The 26,012-nt window shown below is 49.5% G+C and overlaps 1 protein-coding gene and 1 long non-coding RNA gene across 4 annotated transcripts in view; one reads left to right on the forward strand and one right to left on the reverse strand.

Annotated features, from left to right (window-relative positions):
- ZFAT (zinc finger and AT-hook domain containing) overlaps nucleotides 1-26,012 on the reverse strand; it is a 196,780-nt gene that overhangs the window by 13,860 nt on the left and 156,908 nt on the right. For all 3 annotated transcript variants that reach the window (XM_039240202.1, XM_039240201.1, XM_039240203.1), the window contains 3 exons: nucleotides 21,710-21,828; nucleotides 14,756-14,882; nucleotides 12,008-12,138 (listed from right to left, as the gene is read on the reverse strand). In XM_039240202.1, the coding sequence (XP_039096133.1) occupies nucleotides 12,008-12,138; nucleotides 14,756-14,882; nucleotides 21,710-21,828 (377 nt within the window). The remainder of the gene's footprint in view (nucleotides 1-12,007; nucleotides 12,139-14,755; nucleotides 14,883-21,709; nucleotides 21,829-26,012) is intronic.
- On the forward strand, nucleotides 17,581-24,266 carry LOC120237053. The gene is made up of 2 exons (XR_005529840.1): nucleotides 17,581-17,674; nucleotides 23,916-24,266. It is a non-coding gene; the product is annotated as an uncharacterized LOC120237053 (long non-coding RNA).

Here is a 26,012-nt window from a genome sequence, read left to right on the forward strand (position 1 = left end):
GCTGCTGGTCCAGAGACCACGTCTGCAGCAGCAGCTGCCTAGATGGAGGGGGCAGCACAGGGACACGGGAGGCGTGTTGTGGGGGCAGGTCCCACAGCAAGGGGAGGACGTGCTGACAATCACACGGACCCCGTTTCAGGCTGAGCACTGGAGTGGAGAGTGGGTATTCACGGCAGGGGGAAGCTGATGGCGGGGGGTGGAGGGGCTGCGGAGTCCCGAGCACTTGGTCAGGGGAGCTCCTCGAGCAGGATGGAGGCGAGTGCTCCGTGGGAAAGCAAAGTGGAACCAGCTGGCCGCAGCCCTGCTCCGGGACAGACTGAAGGCCGGCCCAGAGCACATCTCCTTAGGACGGGGCCCACGGCTGCGGCTCCCTCCTGCCAGGGCTCTCGCGGGCCCAGCCAGCCGGGCGAGCTGCAGAGATGGGAGGAGTCAGAGGAAACCTACCTGCTCCGGCCCAGGCTGGGCTCAGGAAACAGGCGCCCGGCACCCAGTGAGAGCCTACAGCACCAAAACGCAAATAAGTGGGATTCTTCAAATAGCACCATCCAGGCCGCAGCTTCTGGGTGCCCAATGGGGAAAAGAGCAGAAAATCAGGGCTTGGGGAAAGGAAGGGAAAAGAGCAGAAAAGTTCAACGGACCAACATCTCCAGGCTGGCGGAAGACGCTTTCTATGAACAAGAGAGCCGGAATGAGACCAGGAAACCTTTATCCTCTATTTTTTCAGACAATTTCCCACACGGCCACAGAGAGATCACGGCACTTATTTTTACTTTAAAATTTCACGAAGTGGAATTTTCCATCACCGCCAGGGGATAAAGGAGCTCAGCGAGTAGTAAGAGAGATGGGAACGAGGATGCAATTCTTCACATCAGCCCCCAGAAATCACAGCAGACACTGAGGTCTCTGAAGGAAGTTTTATTTAAAGAACAAGAGAAGATTCACACGGCTAAGAGAGCACTAAGGAAGGCTCACAAAGGACAAGAGTTGGCATTAGGTGACAAGGGGGCGTAACCCACTGCCAAGACCCTGAATGAGTTTTTGGAATCTGGATCCACATCGTGAAGGTCGCCATGCAGCAACAGTAGAAGAACATTCTATAAGGACTGTTAAGTCCAAACGCATGGGAAGAGGCTACCTGTGTGATTAGGAGCTTGACAAAACTAAAACTGGCAGGGCCCCAGGATCAAATAAGTTGTACCACAAAGTTTTTTAGGCAAGAGCCAAACCTCGCTACCCAAGACGTGTATATAACAGCTGGTTCTCAGTTAGGGATACAGTGAGGGAAACAAAGAAAGCCATCAGTGAGACTTCATTCCTCTAGAAAGCTCAAAGGTCTGGGAATAAGATACGTGTGCCTGGACTGCAGGTGTCTATAGTGCCCTAACAGAAGAAGCTGGTGTGAGACCCCCCGAGGGTTAGGGAAGCACAGCAACACATATGGCCCCTGTAGCATGCGATGTACCCGGTCGCCTACAAAAGACCCAAGACTCCTCTGCCCAGGCCCTTCCAAAGGTATCGGGTCCATCACGGCTGTAATTACCCTCCAGAAAAAGTAGGCACGGAACACATGTGATGTTCCCATCGAGTGAGGAGGAACAGAACACACAAGCAGCTGCACATACTCTCTGTTCTTTTAAAGGCACATACGCCTATTCTTAATCTTCTGGAAAGGCACCTTTCATGAACCACAACCATGGCAAAACCGTCATGATGGCAAAGTAGAATAAACAACAGAGCTGAAGACGCCAGTGTTCGCTGTGGTGTAGAAGGAGGCAACTCTGCGACGGCAATGTCTCCCGCACTCAGGCAGGCGCTCTGAAGGCAGAGGGGGTCCCGGGGGGAGAGGGGAACAGAGAGGAGGTGTGGAAGGCACACTGTAATTTCCACCACATGGGCGGCGCTGGAAGTCAGGGAGAGGGCTGCTCACCACGTGAGTTAAAACGTACCTCCTGCGGGAACCAGAGAAGTCCGTTAAGCCACGAGTAACTTAATGGATAACAAAACAGGAAGGGCTTCTCGTGGTCCCTTTTGTGGGCAGGGTGAGGGGACAGAGCACAACTCGGTCCAGCTTTATGACAGCACAGACGCCAGTATCCTCTGTGACCTCTTACGGACCGTGAGAGGCTCCCATGCCAATGCGATTCTGCTGCTGGGCCTCTGGCTGTGCACTTGAACAACCGCATCAATAGGATGCAGTGATTGTTCTAAAAGAAAACTGGAAATAGATTTTGAGGCTTAACACAAGTCACCTCCCAGATCGCCGTCCCCCTTGTTTGGCCACAAGCATTATGAAACGCTCAACATCCACCCCTAGAGGGGCAGGCAGTTCTGAGCTCCCCTTCCGGAGGGATTCGCACGGCACGAGGCCTCTTGAGAAGCAAGCGCCTTCTACACAACAGCTCCTCCTACCAGACGCCCTTGGACACACAGGCAGCACGAAAGGGCATCAGGAGACCGGATGACTCAGGGCCTTCAATTAAAAACAGGACAGGCTGGACGTGCACTTTCCTAAAAGCAGGCAAACGGCGTGCGCAGTCAGCCGTGGACGTGGACTGCACTTCCTTGCAAAAATAATGAACCGCAAACAACAAAGAACAAATCTAGCGCTTGGCTGGCAACCAACACACGTCTCACCCCAAGACCTGCTACCAAAACAGCCTCTCAGGCTAAGCACTGTATGCCGAGCCCATTGGGCTCCACACGCCCCTCCCCCAGCCTAACACATCAACTTCACCCTCCAGGGCCATCCACCATGGGCGACCCGCCCAGAGACGTCAAAGGGCATGGGAAAGCAGCTGGCCGAGGATGGGCTGCTTTGGGCAAATCTGGAATTCCTACTTTTGTGTGTTTGTGTTTCAAATCAGCAGTGAAAGCATGTGGTAGGAGCATCTGGGACTCTGGACAAGAAGATGGCAGCGTCACTCTGCGCCATGCCAGGCCGAGGGTCCACATAGGGAAGTGGGCAGGGTGCCTGCAGGCCTGAGGTTGTCGTATTAATTGCTCCTTTCAGCTGCTCCCTGCCACAGGGGCACTGGCTGACAGCTTGGAGGCATCCAGCACTTCCAGGGAAAATAAGGAACAGAAGAGCAGCCACTCTAGGGCTGCAGAGAAGCAGGAATAAGGAGTGGGTGTACCACCCCTGGTCTGGAAGCGTGACCCCAGGGCTGGAAGCAAGATGCACGGGGTGGACAGAGATCAGGTCCTGCTGACAGAGCACTGCTAATCAGTCACCAGTGAGACAGTCGCTCAGTGGGCAGAGGTACAGTAACAACCATCGAGTTGCTCTTGACCTCGCAATGAAAGTGGAGTGTCTGTGTTCAGCAGAGGCCCCCCTGGGGCTGGTTTGGTTCTGCCGGCCTCTTCTCAACTGTGACCCCCTCAAGATTCTGCAGGATGGAGCTCATTCCCGAACCTTAAACTGATGTATCAACTGTGAGATACATATATACCAAAATACACTTTCCAGACGCTGTAAAACCTCTCTGAAATCTGTAAGTCAAAGTCATTTCTATGACAACTGGGTATTTCAGTAAATAACTGCCTGGAGTAAACAGTGACCTTCTGCTGACACCCTGAAATGCACATGGGCATGTGTGATGGTTAATTTCATGCGTCAACTTGACTGGGCCACAGAGTGCCCAGATATTTGGTTTCTGTGAGGGTGTTTATGGATGAAATTAACATTTAATGTAAAGGACTCACAACTATATGGTCAACTAATCTTCAACAAAGCAGAAAAGAATATCCTATGGAAAAAAGACTGCCTTTTTATTTAAAAAAAATTTTTTTATAGTTTTTATTTATTTTTGAAACAGAGAGAGACAGAGCATGAGTGGAGGAGCAGCAGAGAGAGAGAGGGAGACACAAAATCTGAAGCAGGCTCCAGGCTCTGAGCTGGCTGTCAGCACAGAGCCCAACTCAGGGCTCGAACCCACAAACTGTGAGGTCATGACCTGAGCCGAAGTCAGACGCTTAACCGACTGAGCCACCCAGGTGCCCTAAGACAGCTTCTTTAACGATGGTGCTGGGAGAACTGGGCAGCAACGTGCAGAAGAATGAAACCAGACCACTTTCTTATACTACACACAATAATAAATTCAAAAAGGATGAAAGACCTAAATGTGAGACAGGAACCATCAAAATCCTAGAGGAGGACACAGGCAGCAGCCTCTTAGACCTCAGCGGTAGCAATCTCTTAGTAGACACTTTGCCAGAGGCAAGGTAAATAAAAGGAAAAATGAACTATTGAGACCTCATCAAGGTAAAAGGCTTCTGCACAGTGAAGGAAACAATCAACAAAACTAAAGGCAACTGATGGAATGGGAGAAGATATTTGCAAATAACCTGTCGCATAAAGGGTTAGTATCCATAATCTATGAAGAACTAACTAAATACAACACTCAAAAAACAAATAATCCAGTTAAGAAATGGGCAGAAGACATGAATAGACACTTTCCAAAGAAGACATCCAGATGGCTAACAGACATGTGAAAAGATGCTCAACATCACTCATCATCAGGGAAACACAAATCAGACCCACAATGAGGTACCACCTCATACCTGTCAGAATAGCTAAAATTAACAACACAGGAAACAACAGGTGTTGGTGAGGATCAGAGAAAGGGGAGCCCTCCTGCACTGCTGGTGGAAATGCAGACGTGCAGTCTCTCTGGAAAACAGTGTGGAGGTTCCTCAAAAAGTTAAAAATAGAACTACCCTACAATCCAGCAACTGCACTACTAGGTATTTTCGCAAAGGATACAAAACTACAGATCTGAACGTTGCACCCCGATGTTTATAGCAGCGCTATCAACTACAGAGACTGGTGAATGGAAAGAAGATGTGGCCTATGCATACAACGGAGTATTACTCGGCCATCATAAAGAATAAAATCTTGCCATTTGCAACAATGTGGATGGAGCTAGAGTGTATTATGCTAATTGAAATAAGTCAGAGAAAGACAAATAGCATAGGATTTTACTCATATGTGTAATTTAAGAAACAAAACAGATGAGCATATGGGAAAGGGGAGAGGAAAAGAAGAGAGGGAAATAAACCACAAGAGACTTAACCATAGAGAAAAAACTGAGGGTTGATGGAGGGCGGGGTGGGGGAGGGGGTGATGGGCATTAAGGAGGGCACTCGTGACGAGCACTGGGTGTTTAATGTGAGAGATGAATCACTGAATCCTACTCCTGAAACCAATACTGCAGTGTATACTAACTAACAAGAATTTAAAGAAAAATCTGAAAAGAAAACAAACAAACGTTTGAAGTAAAGGACTAGGTAGAGCAGGCTGCCCTTCCTAGCGTGAGCGGGCCTCACCCAAACGGCCAAAGCCTGAACACGGCGAAAAGGCTAACTCTCCCTGAACGAGGGAACTCCTCCTGCCTGCTTACCCCGAAGACTGGACACGGGGCGTTTTCCCTGCCTCTGGACTCCAGGGAAAATGCCAGTTCTTCTCGGGGTTTGAGCCTCCTGGCCTTCAGACTGGCACTTGGGTTCTCCTGGTGCCCCGGCCCCCAGACGCAGGTGAACTACCCCTTCAGCACTTGGGGCTCCGACTAACAGACAGTACATCCTGGGACCTGTCAGCCTCCATTCCTGGTGAGCCAACGCTTTATGATACATCTCTGTATATGTGTCTACATACACACACACACACACACACACCATTGGTTCTGTTTCTCTGGACAACACTAATATAACATGCTTTTTCATCAAGTATCAGCAGAGCAGAAATGATAACGGAGTCACAGAGAAGCGACCTTGGCAAAGTGCATGCCCCCGGACAGCCTCACCTGGACTAACCGTGTGACAGGTGGGTCCCTGGGCATAGGGAAATGCTAGAGACAGGTCACACACACCAATGGACCCTGAAAGGCTACAGGATTTTAAAAGCAAACAGATGAATGCCTAATACATATCCACTCCACCTGCAGCTCAGGGGTCCTCTCCCCCAACTGCTATTTAGGGGTCATCCTCAACAGTAATAAACACCACACTTTTTTTTTTTAACTCAAAAAGACCCATATCGTAAAAGCCACCTGTTCAATCATCCTGACCTTCTTAAAACGAAGATGCTGAGTGATTATAAAGTCTGCTTACTATTCAGAAACACGGAAGGAAGGGGTGTGGTATACCCGCTGGCCTGGGGGGCCTGCTCCAGAGGCCGTGCCCAGTGTCAGCGACAGTATCAGAGAGGGCAAGGTATTCTGCTAAACGTCAAGTGGCAGGAGTGCTCAGTGCAGATTCACTACTTGGATTCTGTGACTAAATGTAAAAACCCAGAAACTGTGACTTGTTAAAAATGCCAACATGCCTTCAAGAGGGTAACACAGGTCAAGAAGAACACAGCGAAAGGACATCAGGCTCTGAGAAGTGACGGGAAGCAGTGGGCTGTCTGGACTCATGCTTTCTCCACTGGCCTCTGAGCAGTGGGAAGGGTCAGTGAAGGGAGAGACCAGGCTGGGGTGCCTTCCGGGCAGCGACTCCCCTGTCAGCGCTTGGCGCTTGCAACAGGGCCCATCGTGTAACTGAAGCGGGCCCCCATCTGTTCCCGCCCCTGTGTCCAGGCACCCAGCACTGGCCACCAGCTCTGGCCCTCCTCCGCCTGGAGCCCCACGCCCACCAGACTCCCCGCTACCCTCCAGGACTCCCTTCAGGTGCCATGGCATCCACAAAGCCCTTTCTGCCCAACACGTGCCCCCAGCCCAGACCGAGGTTCAAGGTGGGCAGCCCCATGGGGCACCGGCCGACCTCCCCAGGGCGGAGCTGCCTGTGTAAGGTCTGCATTTTTCACACCCCCTGACCGGTTCTGCTGGTTTCCCCTTTCACCTCCAGCATACTGGGTTATTTATGGGGTGTGCGCGCATTAGCCATCTCCCTCCGTTAGAAGGCATGCTCCTCGGGGCGCCTGGGGGGCCGGTCGGTTGAGCATCAGAGTCTTGGTTTCAGCTCAGGTCTTGATTTCATAGTTCATGAGTCTGAGCCCCACAGTGGGCTCCACGCGGGGATTCTCTTCCTCTCTCCCTCTGCCCCTATCCGGCTTGTGTTTCCACTACCACCCCTCAGAATAAACAAATAAACTTAAAAAAGAAGAAGAAGAAGAAGAAGAAGAAGAGAAAGAAGGTAAGCTCAAGTGTACCATTTGTCTCCTTCACTGAAATATCCTGAGAGCCGAGAACAGCCCCAGGCTGGTCGAAGCAGCGCCGGGTGCTTGCTGAATAAAGAGTAAGTCATTTCCCTCACCAGGCTCTCTGCCTCTTGGGAGCAGGACCCCAGAACCCAGACTAACGGCCCCCACCCCCCACCACAAAGAGGCCCACGTCCTGATGGCCAGAATTGAAGAATGTTACCTTGCGGGACAAAGGGCACTTTGCAGATGTGATTAAGGGCCCTGTGATAGGGAGATTATCCCAGATTATCTGAGAGGACATCATGTAATCATGAGGGTCCTTACGAGAGGGAGGCAGTGAGGTCTGACTGAGAGAGAGCAATGAGGTGAGAAAGCAGGGGCCAGAGTGACGGGGTGTGAGTGACGCCCTGACCTCACGGGCCCTGGAGACAGAGGAAGGGAGCCTCAGGTGAGGATGCCGGGGCCTCTAGATGCTGGAACAGGCAAGAAAGGAATCCTTCCCAGGAGGAATGCAGCTGTCGAAGCCTTGATTCTAGCTCAGTGAAACCAGGTTTAGACTTCCCACCTCCAGAAGTACCAGGCAATACATCTGAGGGGCGTGAAGCCACTGGTTCTGCGGTAATTTGTCACAGCAGCCAGAGGGGCTAAGGCACCTGGCTGGAGCGCATGGTGATGGGCACCACGCAGATGGCGGTCTGCTAAGTGAACGCCGAAGATCAGTTAATAAAATGTTAGCTTTCAGTCTCTAACATACATTTTGATCCAGAAGAACAGTAAGAGGCAGTTAAGCCATGAGCCACAATGGTGGTGGCTGAGTATCTGTTTTTTCCTTATGTAACTAACTTTGACTCAGAGATGCTTATGCTAATATTTCCTGGGCTGGCAGGTCTCACCCTTCATCTACTGAAGGCAGTTTTATTAATCAAAGATAAATTTCCTCCTCATAAACCCTAAATCAAGATTTAACAAAGAAAAAAAAAAGGAAACCAATTTATTTACTGAAAGCTGTCTGGTCTTCACAAATGCACAATTAGCGGCACTAAAAGCTCTCGAGTATCTCCCCGGGCGCGACCAGTATGGTGCACGCAAGCACGCATCCTCCTGAACGTTCTGAGATGCTCATTCCCCACGCTCCCCGTGACTCTGTTTCTAATGTTGACACTTGAGAAAAGAGACGTGACAGAAAATTGCTGAGGACACATTTCTGTGTCCAACTGAAAATTTAAATGGTCTGAATTATGGGTGAAGTCTTTTCCGTGTCTCATTTAAAAATAAGAAGAAAGTTGGGGCACCTGGATGGCTCAGTCAGTTGAGCGGCCGACTTCCGCTCAGGTCATGATCTCACGGTTCGTGGGTTCGGGCCCTGCGTCAGGCTCTGTGCTGACAGCTCAGAGCCTGGAGCCTGCTTCAGATGCTTGTCTCCCTCTCTCTCTGCCCCTCCCCTGCTCACAATCTCTCTCTCTCTCAGAAATAAATAAAACATAAAAAAAAAAAGAAGAAGACGAAGAAAGCAATGCAAGGAACCATTTTTTCTCAGCTCTTTGCTTCCAACACCCCCAGCCTACCCACCAACCTGACAGTGTTTTCATCCCGGAAACCGAAAACCCAAAAAGACTGGAAATTAACCACTTTCAATTATCACTAATTACCTCTCATATACAAAAGATCCTTTTTGGGGCGCCTGGGTGGCTCAGTCAGCCAGGCGTCTAACTTTGGCTCAGGTTAAGATCTCACAGCTGGTGAGTTTGAGCCCCGCATTGGGCTCTGTGCTGACAGCTCAGAGCCTGGAGCCTGCTTCAGATTCTCTGTCTCCCTCTCTCTGCCCCTGCCCCTCTCATTCTCTCTCTCTCTCTCTCAAAAATAAACATAAAAATTTTTTTTAAAAATACCATTTTTCAATCAACATTAATAAGTGGGGAAAAAATAGAATTATGAACAGAGCATATAAGTATTTTTTCACATGGGAAAGAAACCTTGAGATTTTTAAACCTCCAGAATCCATTCATTCCCAACCTAGAATGTTTCTGGTCCTGTGGAAGATATATATAATACTGAAAAGTTTAAAAAGATCTCAAACTATGCTATCTAGTAGCAACCTGAAAACTTTTTGTTCTACAGCACATGCTATGTACTTTACTGACAAAATGTTCTTGCGTTTTTCTCTCCAGTACCGTTCTACAGGATATGATGCAAAACATGAAAACCACAGCCCACTCAATCCTACTTACTAAACATTTACTGGGGCGTCTGGGTGGCTCAGTCAGTTGAGCACCGACTTTAGACTTTAGCTCAGGTCATGATCTCATAGCTCATAAGTTCGAGCCCCACATCGGGCTCTGTGCTGACAGCTCAGAGCCTGGAGCCTGCTTCAGATTCTGTGTCTCCTTCTCTCTCTGCCCCTCCCCTTCTCATTCTCTCTCTCAAATATAAAATAAAACATAAGAAAAATTTAAAAATAAATACAAAAATAAACATTTACTGAGCACCTACTATGTGTGCTGTTTTGGGCTGGAGCAGGAAGAAATCCCAGCACCAAGGTCCCCTGACCGGGAAGAATGAGGAATATTTGATGCCAACATACACCAGAGTTCACACAGAAGTGGCTCCAGCACACCCATTATGCAGATATAATCCCTCTACCGAAAAATCCTGAACCAGAGTTTAAAGAAAAAACAATCACACTAATTTCTCTAATAAAAACAGCCATCTCTACACTTACACGACAGGACAACTGAGTTCAGAGGGCATTCTTTAACGCACTGCAACCCCTTTGCCAAGGAGGGGTTGTGTGCTTATGACCTCAATGGTCCGTCCATCCGTCTGTCCCCCACCCATCAGGTACCAGGTCCCCGGGCCAGACAGACAGGATGGTGACGAGGACACACACCCTCGGGGCACGTTTCCAAATGAAGATGCTCAAGACCGTGAACTAGGATGCTCCTCCTAGCCCCGTGTTTTCAATAAACCAGGAGATTTTCTAAAGGACGCCACTGTCTTCTGCTCCTACACACGCGCCACACCTGTGTACACTGGTTGGGCTGGATGCTTCTCTGCCTCCGCCCGTGTTGTGCCATCAGCCTGACGCCTCACTGCACATGCAAGCGGCACCCTGCACTGCCTGTGCTGCTCACTAAATCATGTCCCCGAGCAGTGGCAAATCACCGTCGGCAGCACCTTCCTGCAATTCTCAAAAGAAGTCAGCGGGGATACCAGCAAGACTGTCCTGATGCGTCCCCACCAGACCCTTCCTGAAGTGCCAGGCCCAGCGGAGGACTCCGTGGGTCGTGACGCAAGAGAATGGTTTCAGAAGAGATTTAATATGACAGTCGGAAGACCGCAACCCAGCACCTACGAGAGAAGGCTGGAAGAGTGCTTAGCATGAGGATGCTCGGGTCTATTCCCCAGCCACCAGTGCCAGGGCCCTGCAGCCTGAAATGCTACACCCCACATAGGACCTCCCCTCGGGCCAGGATCTTGCTGAGAGAAACCACGCTAACTGGGGAGCATTTCCGGAACATGCGGCCCAAACGTTCACCTAGACATGAGTTTTGTCTACGGGTCGGGAAATCCGGAGTTGAACCAGAACGTACTAGCGTCACAGAGAATTCAGTAGCCTGGGTTTCATGCTTTGCACCGTGGCCTGGCCCAACCTAGGGGCACAGTCGTGGAAACAGCTCAGGAAGTCTACTTCCCACACATCAGAGGGAGGCTGCTGGGCACATGGCACCCACGGGTCCCCATGTCAGAGGCACACTAAGAAACACCTTTATTTGTCCGTGCCAAGAAAACCTACTCCTTTTGCGAAGCTTGTGGTTGTGTATTTCCTTGTTTACTGTTATAAAATTCAGTACCAAATTCACGGTCGGACTTGCATACTTCCCATAACACATGGCCCTCCCGGGGCTCTGCTCAAACACCAGCAATCTGCCAGATCCTTTCCGAGCAGCCCCCGAGCACACTCCTGGGCCCACTGTGCCTCCTCGTGTTACTGTCCCCCTCCGTACTTACTCACCATCTGACATCCTGGTGTCTCACGCGTTCACGTGTGTTTTACTTTCTTCCCACGAGAGAGGAGCCACGTTGACGGCAGACACTGGGTCTCTCCTGGAGCCCCAGAAATGATGCCCGGCGGGAGGGGGCGCTTTCTCAGCACTTCCTGAACTACGAGAATGGCTAACTGTGTAAAACTCTACAGTCTGCATGTCAGCTTTCTCCGGGAACCTGAACTTTGCCTGAGTCTGACGTGTTTACAGTTTCGCTTTTTTTAAGTGCTTGCATAAGCTGGCCTGAACCTTTTGTAAGATAAAGCAAGAGGTAGTAGAGAGACAGGTACAGACAGACAACAAGGGCGGTCTAATTCCCAGCACCCTGATTGTAACAGCCCGTGACGTCTCTGGGGGCGGAAGTGAGCCAAACTGTTCAAGGTAGAGTCACCATGATTCAAAAACTGATGCTCTTCTTCCCATCGGCTCAGCCATGACCAGGTGATGCTGCGTACCCTCCTGGCTCCGCTGCCTGTCCCCACGGCCCCCACGTGTTCTGCTCGCTGGTGCCTTTGGCACCGAGGCCTGCTCTTCACGACAGATGGGTCCAAGTGTGTCCACATCTGCTCGTTTTCGCTCTGGGCTTCTTTGAAGGGGAACGAGTGAAAGGTTTCCGTGTTATACCTCTCCCCCAAAGCACCCCCCGCCCCCACCCAGAGCTCCTGAAGACACAAGCCTGGCATCATTGGAGGCAGAGTAAGAAAACACAGGAGACGGAGCCTGTCTCTTTCCACAGCCCACCACAGGTAAATTCAGCCTAGAGAACCCATGGGGCAGGTGTGGCGGTGTGAGGGGGTGATACTTAGGGGGAGGGGAGGGCCCTTACCTGTTTCACGACAGTCACTGTCCCTGGAGCCATGGCCACCACCGAGGCCACGGCAGTGGCGTCATGGGCCTCGGCGCCCAGCTCGATGATCTGCTGGAGGATGTTCACAGCCGTGGGGTCGAGCCGGTCACCTTACAGGGAAGAAGCCAACAGGACACCATTAAGCCCGGTGGCATTGGAGGGCACCAAGTGCAAAACCAGCCCTTAAGAGGGGCCATGCTCCGGTGCGTCTTCTCAGGGGGAAGCATAGTTCTCAGCAATCACTCACTCTAACGACAGAATAATGTGTGTGCTGCTTGAGAGCCTGAAAGCACTTTCTGTAAGACCAGCTCAAAACCCCAAATGATCCTGCGAGGGGATGACACTGTGACGATATCACCCTCACTTCATGGATTGATTACCTCTGCACAGAACAGAGGAGACTTGCCTGGGGTCCCTGGGTCAGTCACAGCACAAAGTCTGAGCTGGAGTCCTGACGTTCTGAAGCCGCACGTGGGAACACAACCCTGCACAGCACACCGCAAAGTCAGGGTCCCATGAACACGCGCATGGTAGGCGGCCAAGGAGGGTGTGCCAGAGAAGTCACACGCGCTAGGGCAGAACACGCAGGGATGCCTCAATTATTAAAACCAGTGGGCTTCAGAACTCCAAACTCATTTAAGCCCGGGCTCTATTTTAATCATCTCGGAAGACTGGAATCTGCACCGTCTGGGCAGCTATGGCATGTCCCCTGCCTGCTAGCACCATCTGCTGCACCATCTGCGACTCCCCTGGACACGGCACTCTGACCCCGATCGTTAATGCGCTGAAGGGAAAGGACCGCATGGTCCCCGTATTAGCACAAGGCTACCAAGTCTCCGCCAGCGTCTGCATCCCCATGGACCCATTTTCCACGGGCCACAGTCCAACGGGAGTCGTCAGTGAAGAGACAGAGGAGGGAACACGATATGTGCTCCGTGGAGGGCGGGAGCTGGCGTGTGACTGAGGCGATGACAGGGCTAGTGACTTGTATCCGTTCACACTGCACCTCCCGGCGTTCCCCTATCCACATGCACACACAGAGACACACACGCACACACAGACACATGCACAGACGTGTGTGTGCACACAGAGACACACACGTACAGACATGCACATGCACAGAGACACACACACAAACACGTACACACACACACACCCTCTGCTTAAGGGAAATGTGTCAACCATACCTTGCAGCCAGCCACCCTGAACATCCAAAGGCTAAACAAAACATTTACCTTACACCCTTACTGAGCTAAGTAAGGTTTCATTCCTCATGCACTAGCTCTTTCTATGACCATTTATCAAGCCTGTCACCAGGAGCTTGGCTCTCGGCGGGGACACAAAGATCTGTCTCCATCTAACACTCTCTCCCCGCCTTCCGGGATTCATAGGCTCCTGAGACAGATTTGTAAGTAAACTATCACCGCACCAGGTTGGTCCCATATCGGGAGGTGATCAGGGAACACGGCAGAAACATGGGGCGGGTCCCCAGCAGGTGACATACAATCTGAACACTAGAGGTGCATGTGGGTGGCCAGAAAAACCGTGCAGGGAACAGAGTTCACACATGGCCACGCATGGAGGAAAGCTGCGCCTGCACAGCGGGGGGCAGGCGCCGACAGCAAGCATGATGGAGGTGGAGCAGGAGACGCAGGCAAGGTGCCAGGACCCAGAGCGGCCCAGCCCGGGTTGATTGGTGCAAAGTCTGAGCTTTATTCTAACTGCCAGGAAGAGACCCCAGAGAGGCTTTAGAAAGGGTGTGTGTGTGTGTGTGTGTGTGTGTGTGTGTGTGTGTGTATGTGCGTGTGCATGAGGCATCATGGCAGACAGGCCACCGGGGCAGGGCCTGAACAACTGCTGAATCCCTGAACACGAAGGAAGGCAGCACGGGCTCAGGCTGGGCCTCCGCTCTGGACGCCCCACTCAGCAGCCGGGGCCGGGCCGCCGGACCGCACTCTCCCAAGTCCCCACAAGCTCCGCGGCCCAGGGAGCACAGCCTGAAAGTCACGGCCCCAAGGAGTGTTCTGCGCAGGCTTCCTACAACCTGCGCTTCGGGGCTTTAAGAACTGGGGGGAAATGGCAATTCCCTGAGTCCTGCCTCTACTTAAAGCCTTCCTCAGCATGCAAATCAGGCTGCGGTCACACTAACAGGGGTCCCCTTCCTGTGCTGGAAAGGGCACGAAGAAGACACTTCTAAGTGTAACATCTCAATCACCACTGGGCTGACGGAGCGGCTTGAACTTCAAACTGACCTAGCATTTGGAAGTGATAACTTTTGATGTAAAAACCCTGCTTGGGGCTTTTCAGGAGGCTGGGAAGCAGGCAGTGCCGGCCTTGGAGCTCCACGGGGCAGCCCTGGTGAGGCCACCGCTGGCCCTGGAGCCGGAACCTGCCGCCTGGGAGCCACGCCCGCGAGGCAGCCAGTGATGGTACAGGAACCCAGATGGCAGCACCCGCTCGGGCGCTCCGCCAGGCACCTTCAGCGAAGCCCTCTTCTCGCAGCAGGTGCGGAGGCCTGGCCGCACCGCCACCAAGCTCTGCCCTGGTTGCACTTCGGGGCTCCTGTCAGGGGGTCCCCCAGCGGTGCCAACGCTGGGCCGGGAATGCTGAAGGAGACAGACTTGTGGACGCCGCTGCCTCAGGGACTCACTCACGCCGCCACCTGCCCGCGGAGGACTAGCCAGAAGGCGGCCCGAAGGTGTGCCAGGGGACAGAGCACATGCTCACCGCTCTCGGACGTGTATCTCAGATCCTGGAGCGCCGCCACGGCCGCCTGCGTGCCCTGGACGTCCTCCTCGGCTTCTGTGATGTGCACATACTGGGTGGAGGGCTCCTCGGGTGCTTCTGTTGCTGGCTAAACGAAAACAGATCATCTGAGTGATCTTCTAGAAGGCCACCTGTTACCCACAAGCCCCAGGGTAATGAACCGAGACAAAACCAATGCACACAAGAAGCCTCCTGCCGCACCTCACGCACCTGGTGTCCCTGAGAAATCCGCTGCTCCGATAAACACTTCCCAAAAAGGAAACTCTCCTTGCAAATACCAAGATGGTTTTATTATTTTATTTTATTTTATGTTTGAAAGAGAGAGACAGAGAGGAAGAGAGAGAGACAGAGAGAGACAGGGTATAAGCAGGGGAGGGACAGAGAGAGAGGGAGACACAGAATCCGAAGCAGGCTCCAGGCTCTGAGCCGTCAGCACAGCGCCCGATGCGGGGCTCGAACCCATGAACTGTGAGATCGCAACCTGGACAAAGTCAGACGCTTAACTGACCGACCCACCCAGGTGACCCAGCAAGACATTCTGAAACCAGCTTTGGCAGAAGGCTTCCTGCTACACAGTCTTGCCGTGGGGAATGGAGTGTGCTGTTCATAATTAGGGATTAGACATGCACAGAGGGTCCCATATGTGCTCTTCTAATGGCCGCCGTCTCCTCCCACTGCTGCCAGGGCTGCTGGAACCTTCCCTGGGCCTGTGGCCACGAGCCGTCAGGCAGACTGAGGAGGGCACAGCAGAGCTGCAGCTGGGAGGAGGGGCAGGAAGCGACACCACGCACGTACAGCCCACAACATGCGTGCTGGCACCCAGAGCCCCGTGAACCTCGCCTATTCGGGCCGCTCTAATTTTCGTACAAAGGACACGATAAACAACGGGCCACAGGAAATGTATCTGCAAAATCAGGAGCTGTGAGGGCAGGGGGGTCTGGAGTCACATTCACAGGGACCTCGTTGCCCAAGGACAGAAAAGGTGGAACAGAATTTTCTAAGAAGTCAGCATTAATAATGTGCTCTTTCTGGAAGAGGTGGGGAGCGCGGGTGAACTAGGAGGCAGGGAACGGCACCAATGAGGAACAACAAAAGGGAGGACCTCACACAAAATTTACAGGAGCCAACGTCACCACGCTCCATGCGCACTTAGTGGCAACTGATACAGTTCAGAGTGCCACGTGATCATTCCTCTACAGCCAAGGGGCCAAGTTCATGTCAGGGTTTCTAGCCTGCCCTATAGTAAACACCCAACAAATACATGTTGATTGCATAGCTGAACAAAATAAAAAAGCCTACGTCCTTTAAGTACCAGTAAGCAGCGTATTGCCTGATAATGACTGGATCCAAGGAACTAAGGTCTTAGCCTGTGAGAAACAGGACCCACGCACAGTGGCTTCTTTCTCATGGGGGGAGGGGGATTCTGTGTCCTAACCACAAGTGGCAAGGACCCAACCAGTGGAACAGGCAGCTTGTCACCCCACAGGTAACCCAGCACCAGAGCCCAGCCTCATGGCTGCTCTACGGTCTTGCTTCTGGAGCCGAGTACATGGCTTTGCACCAATGACTTGAGTTGGGTTCAGAACTCTGTGTAACGTGCTGGCATCTGGAAGAAGCAAGCCCTTCGGGGCAGAGGGCCATTACCACACGCACTTAAAAAAGCACCAACCGGCCCGGGGACATGGGGTTTTAGGTCAAGAAATGGCATTCCAATCTCTATTTGTAAACAGAGAGCAAATCCTCATGGTATGAACCTGAAACACTGCAGGGCTATACTTTCTCTCCTACATAAGGATGTGAGTTTGATGACATGCGCCACCACGTCCACCAATAACCGCAGAAGCTCCGGAACATTGGGGGCCTACCAGGGATGAGACACTAACCTCAGCGTTTCGTAGATCTTGTCTTTCAATCCTTGACCTCCTGACTACTATTAGCCTCACTGTATGGATAAGAGCACTGAAGCCACAGAGATTAAGTAAATCATGGTTCATGGTCAAGCCATTTAGTTATACAGTATGGCACCAGGATTCAAAGTCAATGTCGGCCAGACTGCAACGCACAGATGCCCTACATGTTCTTACAGAAAATTTCAAACATACACAACCACAGAGGTCTGAAGTCATCCAACTTGAATAATTACCAAATGACGACCAGCCTTATTTCCCCTCTGCCCCCACACACTCTACGCTCTACACTCGGGTTATTTTGAAGCAAACACAGGAGTCGCGGCATTTTATCTACAAATAGCTTAGAACGTATCTCTGGAAGATGAAACTCTTTGAAGATGCAAGCCCACCACCGCCGTGACACTCACACACCCAAGAGTAAGTCCTTCACGTGAGGACCACACACCCAGGCCATGTCTTTGCCTCCCCAGTCACCACATTTCTTAAGACATACTCTTCAAATCAAATGTAAGTTTCTGAATCCACGTATTAGAACTGACTGACGTGTCTCCTAAGGCTTCTAGTTCCAGGTTCTCCCTCCATTCTGACCCCCGCCCTCCACCATTTATAGCGTTGTTGGTCTCTGGAGTTTCCAGCGGTCTGGACTTGGCTGGCTGCACCCCCACGGAGTCCCTGAATGTGCCCTTCTGTCCACCGTGCCTCCCGCCCGTTGGTATGTGTGGAAACTCAATCAGACACAGGCTCCCTTTGGGGCAGGAATGCTTCGCGGGTTATGCTGTCCCATCCAGTAGGAGACACGGAGGCCTGGGTGTGTCCACTGCCTGTGTGACGTCAGCAGGCAGCAGTGGCCACTTGAGGGATCAGTGACATCACGAGAGGATTGCAAAACCCTCCATCTTCAACCTTCACTTGTTAGCTGGAAAATGTATGAATAGAAGCTTCTCCTCATCAAAGATTTGGTTATACTGAGGTATGGTCTGTTCAGAAAATGGTTAAAATAATTAGATTCTTGGCCTTTATTTACCAAAACAGAGCTACTGCCCTAATATCCTCCGAGGTGACGAGTGTCTTCCCAGCATCAGTATAAACCCGCAGATGGAGACATACTAGAGGTGCTTCACCACAGTTACTAAATACTGACAAAAGCCTCAGACTAACAGCATCAATCCTCCCCCAACAACAAAATAATTGAAAGCAGTATGTGTTTCTGTGGCTCTTTTCACCCTAACTTGGGCCCCACTAGGGAGGAGCAAACTCCTACCTTGAAAGCCTGCTGAAACTGTTCCTTGGTGTAGCTATGCCATCATTTTCATATAGTTAGTAGCATTTATTTCCCTTTACTCTCAATGTTTAAGGTCTGCATTTTGTAAACTTTAATTTTTAAAAATATTATGTAAAATACATCGATGGTTTCAGAGCGAAATCTGCACAGCCGAATGTGCTAAGAGAACTCTGGCTTATTTCCTTTCCCTCGCCATCTTGGTGTGCCTCTACCTTTCCACATAAAATGCCCCCTCTCTGTTATGACTGTTTTATTTTGGAATCATTTTTGACTTCCAGAAGAGTTCCCATACACCTTTCGCTCAGCTTCCCCTCACATTCACATCTGACACAACTGCAGGACAATCACTAGAGCCAAGAACTAACACAGGAACAGCAAATACTATTAACGACAGACTTTGTTTTCTCCCTGGTGCCCTGGTTCTGTCCCAGGACCCAGTGCCAGATAATGGTCTCCTACAACCTGTGACAGCTCTCCAGGCTGTCCTTGTCCTTCATGACCGTGACACCTTTGAGGAGCACCGGTCAGGTGTACGACCGCACACATCAACACATCATAGGGACACGTGACAGTTGCTCATGATTAGATGGAGGCTGAGGCTTTTTTGAAGAATACCGTTGGGGACGTGTCCTTCTCATCACATCTGGTGGCACAGGACGTCACCATGGTTACTGAGGATGCTAACTTGCAGCTGCATGGTCTGGCAGGGGCCTCTACTGTACAGTCACTGTTTCCCCTCTGTAATCTAGTAAATTCTTGGGGGGAGGGGTAGAGATTTGGAGGCAATGTAAATATTCTGTTTTTCCTTAAATTTTGTCCACAAATTGTAGCATTCCTGGATGGATCTGCCTACGGCAATGATTACCACAGTGTTCTGATGGGAATTCTATTTTCCTCATTCCTTCTACATGTATTCATCAGAAGAAGCGCTCCTTCCCACCATTCGTTTACATCAGGAAGGACTCACAGATACTATTTTATTCTCTGAGTTGTAGTACAACGCTGTCACTGTTTGCTTTGTTATTCACCCTGTTCCCACTCTGGCCATCGGGAACTCTGTCGACACGCCTCCACCTTTTTGCGGGGTTGGGGGGGAAGCATGCTGCTACTTTCTAGGACCACAAAAGACTCTAGGATCAGCTTACATATTTTCTGCCTCGGCCCTGGAATCAACCACTTTTCAAAGGACCCTGGTTCCTTTTATTGGAGAATCCTATTAGAAACTGAGATCTACGTCCCCGTGTGCTGCTCACTGCCATGGAGTGTCACTGCGTCTGGGCTCTCTCGGCACAAAAGGCTTCTAAGGAACACATGTACATAGACTAGCTGTGTACAGGCACATGTGGTGATGAATCAGGTCAGCATCTATCTGTTGGTGTGTACACACACACATGCAATCTATTCATGTATCTAGGCATACAATGCAGAATAGGGCTGCAATAAACAGCGTTGTGTTTATTGTGTATTACTTCAGGGTAGTTTTCTAGTGGTGGATTGTTTAGTTAATAGATAAAGAAATGCACAAGTAATTGTACTAGACATTGGTAAATTCCCCTTCATAGAGGTAGTAACATTTTGCATTCCTAACAGCAACGCATTGGAGTGCATTTTCCCCTCAGCCTCTCCAACGGAGAGGATGTCAAATTCTGGATTCTAATAGATAAAAAATTCTCTTTCCAGTTTTATTTAAGTTTTTTTAAAATTTATTTATTTTGAGAGAGAGAAAGGGAGCAAGCACACAGGAGGAACAGAGAAAGAGGGAAAGAGAGAGAAACCCAAGCAGGTTCCACACTGTCAGCACAGAGCCCAACACAGGGCTCAGACCCACGAACCATGAGACCATGACCTGAGCTGAAACCAGGAGTCAGGCAGACGCTCAACCGATTGAGCTGCCCAGGTGACCCTCTCCAGTTTTAATTAACAAGTGTTATGTGTGAGGTTGATCATATTTTCAGATATTGAAAGTCATTTGCATTCCTTTTTCTATGAACCTTTCTCATCTCTTGCCTATTTTCCTACTGGGTTGTTGATCACTATTTTCAAAAGATTTTATAATGTAAAGATACTCATCCATTTTCTACGATACGACTGAAAATACTTTTTTCCTGTTACCTGTTTCTTTGTCTCTTTACCTTGTTCATGAGTTCTTTTCCATAAGATTTTTAAAAATTTTCTCATGTGGTCAATTGTTCTTAATCTTTCCCTGTAGTGAATCTGGATTCTGAGGCATAGTTAGGAAAGCCCTCCACACCCTGAATTCACAAATGAATTTGTTCACTCAGGTTTTCCTTCGGTATTCCTAAAATATCACTGTTTTTACATTTAAATCTCGGATCTTTTTGTTCTTACCTCTCTCTATATGCGAGCTACTCGTTATTTTATGTTTATGGTTCAATCTGATACTTATCACGTGTAGTAGCCTTTCATTCATTCTTTTGGATTTTCCAAAATCAGAATCCTGTCATCTTCAGACACAGATAAACTGATTTCTTTTCTTCCAATTCTCAATGTCACTCTTTACTTTATCTTGTCTAACACACTGGCTGATGTGTCCTAAGTGATGTTAAAGACTTGGTGACCAAAGTCTTAGAGCTCCGGGGACATCCTCACCTTCTTCCTGATTCAACAAGAAACCCTCCAGTGTTTCCTCACATAAGAAGATACTGGCTTTGGGACTGAGATGCACATACAGATTGTTTTCATCTTAAGGATGTACTCATGCAACTGTACTTCATTGACTGTTTTTAATCAGCAGATGCTTGACTTTGTCGAGTGTCTTTTCTGGATATGTGAAGATAATCATTTCATTTTTCTCCCAGGTTTTATTAATATGATGGGTTATATTAAAAAGATTCCCTCCTACTGAACCATTCCTCCCTTGCATTCTGGAATAATCTGCACATTGTCATGATGTATGATTTTTTTCAAGGCCCTTACTCTTAACCCTTGGATGCTCTGATGCTCCTCTAGAAAGTCCTTCGGTAAGTGGTTCTCATTTGAGAGCGACTCTGACTCCCAGGGATATTGGCAATGTCCAGGACATTTTTGGTTGTCCAAATGGGGAATGCCACTAACATCTGGTGTGTGGAGGTCAATGATGCGACCAAATATCCTGACATGCACAGAGCAGCCCCTAGAACAAATGATGATCATGTCGAAGTTCATAACGTCAGCAGTGCCGAGTTTGGGAAACCCCACCTCAGGAAAGCTGCAATAAGTCCATGGTGGTGACACGTGACACTTGAAAAAAGAGGCAGCTACTGGCTTTGAGAACACAAAAAATGTGTTTCTAGCCAGTGACTGGTTCTAACACTGGAGGGTAAAACAAAGATGGCGGGTGGGAGCACATGCTTTCAGGAGCAGGAGGGTAGGGCCTAGGTTCACAGACAGAGCCCTTCCCCGTTCTCCTGGTGAGGACTCACAGCAGGCCCCTTGCCTCGTGTTCTTTTCTCCGATGTAACTGCCGAAATTATGGATTGGGGAGTCACCGAAGTGAAAGCGCCCATGACACCACACAGACGTTCACTAAATGGTCTAAACTCAACTACAGGTGAGAGCTTACATGCACTGCCCAGGTCTCACCCCTCAGACAGGAGAAGGCTCTGCAAAGACTGCCCAGCTTCCCAACCAGAAAACCTCATCCTTCGAGAAGGACCCAGGCCTGCTCCATCTGTCATTTGTAGCTGGAAATGTCAAAATCAATACCATACTTTAAAAAGTTACCTCCCACTTGGGATCTCCTTCGTTTTCCACCAACTTCAGGCCATGCTTGTTCTTCAGGTGTCTGTTGAACTCCCACTTGGTGCCGTACACAAAGCTGCACACAGGGCACTTCAAACCACCTGAAGGCAGAGAGGAAAAGGGAGCGTTTGCAGCACACAAGAGCCCCGGTGCACCTCCCGTCCTGCCCCTCAGATCAGCTGGTCCCAGGTCTCCTCTGTACTGGAACAGAATGGCGACAGGACAGTTGTTTTTCAGGGCAGACATTTCTAAAGCTTCATGTACTTCTTTTCATTTTTCAATGAGCATTTGCAGAGAGTCTAATGAATACGGAGTGTTTTCGGTGCAGGGATATCAGAATTCCTGTGGCTGAGTGAGTAGCTGGCCTTATCGTGCTTTCACTTTTCTTTTTTCATTTGAAAATAACAAATAACTTAGAAAACAAAAATAACTGAAAGACAAGGCTGCTTTTCTCAATCACCATTGTCCTAAAACACGAAGACCAAGAGCCAGTCTCCTTCACATCAAAAGCTGAGCCGTTTGTATAAATCCCCATTTGGATTTCTCAGTAAAGACAAATTAAAACCTCATATTTATCAAACTGATTAAATTATACACATGTTCTGAGAAGTGCAGATGCTTTAAATAGGAGTGTGTACAACTCTGGGTAAAAAAACAAACAACAGAACAAATCCTGAGAGCCACACAAAAGACTATGTTTCTAAAATTCTATCGGGAGCAGTGACTAAGTTAGTGACTGGACAAAAACCACTTTTAACAGGCTGTGAATTCAGAAGCAAACTCTAGGGGCACCTGGGGGGCTCAGTCAGCTGAGGTCATGATCTCGCAGTTTGTGATTTCAAGCCCCTGCAGGGGGCTCTGTGCTGACAGCTCAGAGCCAGGAGCCTGCATCGGATTCTGTGTCTCCCTTTTTCTCTCTGCTCCTCCCCTATTTGTGCTCTCTCTCTCTCTCAAAAATATATAAACCTTTAAAAAAATTTAAAAAACATTTTAAAAAGCAGCAGTAAACTCTGCTCAGGAACTCTAGCCTCAGAGGGAGTCGTCAGGCACCAGGTCTCCAAATCCACATGGACGAAGAGCAGGATTAGTGGCGAGACTCAGGCTACCCACCGGCACCATCAGGCTCCGCCAAGCGGGGCATGGTGGGTACAGTGGGTCTCCCTGCGGCCACTGTTGGTCTACTGTCTGCCCTGCACCCATAACGGGCTTTAAAATATTTTTTCTTTGGGGCGCCTGGGTGGCTTAGTCGGTTAAGCGTCCGACTTTCGCTTAGGTCATGATCTCGCAGTTCGTGGGTTCGAGCCCCGCGTCGGGCTCTGTGCTGACTGCCAGCTCAGAGCCTGGAGCCTGTTTCAGCCTGTGACTCCCTCTCTCTCTGACCCTCCCCTGCTCACGCTGTCTCTCTCTCTCTCCTAAAAATAAATAAAACATTAAAAAAAAATTATAAAATAATTTTTCTTTAATGTTTATTTTTGAGACAGAGAAAGTGAGAGAGAGCGGGGGAGGGGCAGAGAGAGAGGGAGACACAGAATCCGAAGGAGGCTCCAGGATCCAAGCTGTCAGCACAGAGCCTGATGCGGGGCTCAAACCTATAACCCGTGAGATCATGGCTGAGCAGAAGTTGGATGCTTAACTGACTGAGCCACCCAGGCACCCACAGAATGGGCTTTGAAAAACATAAACTAAATTACATCTCTCACAGGTATAAAACCTTCCAATGGCTTTCCATCAGACCCAGAATAAAATCCCAGCTCCAAGAAGTGGCCTGCATGACCTTACTATCACCCCTGTGTGACCTTATTCCTGCCTCCTCCCCTCTTCCCCCATTCTCTCCTTTCTCTGTCTCTGGCATTGACCAAGCTCATTCCCTTCTCGGCACACCTGGGGTTGTGGGGTCTGCGGTCAGTCTTTCTGCTGCCTCTGTCCCCGTCTCTGCCAGACCTGCTATGCTCTCCTGCACCCGCCCAGCGTCTGAGATTTATTTCTTGCTCACTGGGGTACTGAGGAGGGAGAAGAGGGATTCTGTCCTGACGATGAGGTTGTCCTGACAAATTACATAATAACCAGGCAAATTTCACGAAGACGCGTAATGTACTTTAAGCATCTCCCGGATACAAGTATGATGCGCTTGGCTTTCAGAGTCAATCCCGCGTCAGTGGAGTCTGATAGTGCGCTGTTCTGTAACCAGGGCTTTCTGTCTATCACCTGAGGTGGTGAATGAGTCCCCACACAGTCATGAGCAGAAGAGGAGGCCAACCCAGATGGCCACCACTGCGTCCCTTCGTGCCTTCGCCTACTGCTTCACAGCCCCGCCACGCTGGGAGGGCGCAGGAGAGCATGGCACGTCCGACACAAGCAGGGCAGAATCCGCAGAAAGACCAGCAACACCAAATGATCAACTTCCAGAACATTCTACAGAAGCGGCAGCTCCAACACATGCTTATTTTCTGAAACTTACACACCCAGCACTCTTTGTTTAGGCCAAACCCAATGGGCTTGTTCTTTCCTGTCTAGCTGATAATTAAACTTAGTTTCTGGCTTCCTTTGTTATCTCTTATTAATCATCTACGTATTCTCCTGTGATCATCTTTTTTAAAGCTCTCCAAGGTGTAAGAACCTTGTCTTTTCGTTCAGTTCAAGTGACGTGCCTCCCAAAGAGGCTTAGCAAGAGGCGGTGAACAAAAGCGACCTAAGCGGCATTAAAGACTCCTTCTGGGGTGCTCTTTAATGGAAGCGAATTTAAGGAGAAAAAGTATCCTTATATTATATTTAAATTAAAACTAATATGATAATGGCCCACATTAATTAAAACCTCAACTTTGCCACATTACCCTTAATTAAAGAACAACACATTGGAAGTACGTGACCCAGACATAAATGTAGAACTAGACCACTTAATTGGCATCAAGGCTGAGGGAAATTAATTTCTAGTTCAATTCATTACATTCTCAGGCAACGCACAATAAAGGTTGCAGGAGATGTGGTGAATTTACTGGTGGCCCTGGGATAGAAAGTGCACACCGTAAGAAAGGCAAGCCCCAGATCGCAGCTTCCTCAGAAGGCATGATGAACCAGGCAAAAGCACAGAACGTCAGGAGCAATTTCAAAAATCAATCATGGTATCTTTTGCTCTTTTGGGAATGCAGTGTATTCTGGAAGAGTTTTAGGCATTAAAAGATCTGCACTCCTTTGTGGTGGGTGACCTTATTGAAAACTTGATTTCATTGCCAATAATGTTTCACCCAGAGTGGTGTGAAATGCGAGGCTGGGCTCTCACATACCTGAAGCCGGCACTCACTCATGTGACCTAGGAACCACTTCCTGAGACTCTCGGGTCATCATTTTCTCTAAGATGAAATGCTAAAGCTCATAACTTTAAAAGAGGCACTCCAGCAGGCAAAATAATGGACCCCCAGACACATTCACATCCTGGAGGGAAGGGAACGCTTGTACACTATTGGTGGGAATGCAGCCACTCTGGAAAGCAGTACGGAGGTTCCTCAAAAAATTGAAAATACAACCACCGTACGATACAGCCATCCCACAGCTGGGTTTGTATTGAAAGGAAAAGAAAACAGAATATCAAAGCAGCATCTGCAATCCCATGTTCACTGCGGCATTACTTATAATAGCCACACAACCTGTGTCCATCAACAGATACATGGACAAAGAAGATGTAGCATGTACACACACACACACACACACACACACACACACACACAGAGGAATATTAGTAAGCCATGAGAAGGGAGGAAACCTTGCCAGTTTTGACAACATGGATGGACCCTGAGGGCATTATGTTAAGTGAAGTAAGTCAGACAGAGAAAGACAAATACTGTATAATCTCACTCATAGGGGGAATCAAAAACAAAAATCAAAAAAGTCAGACTCATAGAAACAGACTAGAAAAGTGGCTGCCAGGAGCTGGGGGCCACGGAGATAGGGGGAGGTTGGTAAGGGAGTACACACTGGCAGTTATAAGATAATTAAGGTCTGAGGGTCTGATGTGAAACATGGTGACCACAGCTGATAACTGAAGTGTGCTAAGAGAGTAGAACCTACATGTTCTCAACAACAGCAGAAAGATTAATGTGTGAGGTGATGGATGTGCCAGCCGACTAGATGATGAGAATTCTAAATACCTTACAGCTTTGTGAATGATACCTCAGTAAAGCTGGGGGGAAGGGGGGAATGCAGGGGGCACCTGTTTGTAAAGTGGATGGTGCTCTATTGGCACCGTGAGCCCACACTAAACGGGGTGGGGGTAGTCCCGGCCCCCAGGAGC

This window comes from Hyaena hyaena, unplaced genomic scaffold, assembly GCF_003009895.1.
Source record: "Hyaena hyaena isolate Hyena2069 unplaced genomic scaffold, ASM300989v1 scaffold_169, whole genome shotgun sequence".
NCBI lineage: Eukaryota > Metazoa > Chordata > Mammalia > Carnivora > Hyaenidae > Hyaena > Hyaena hyaena.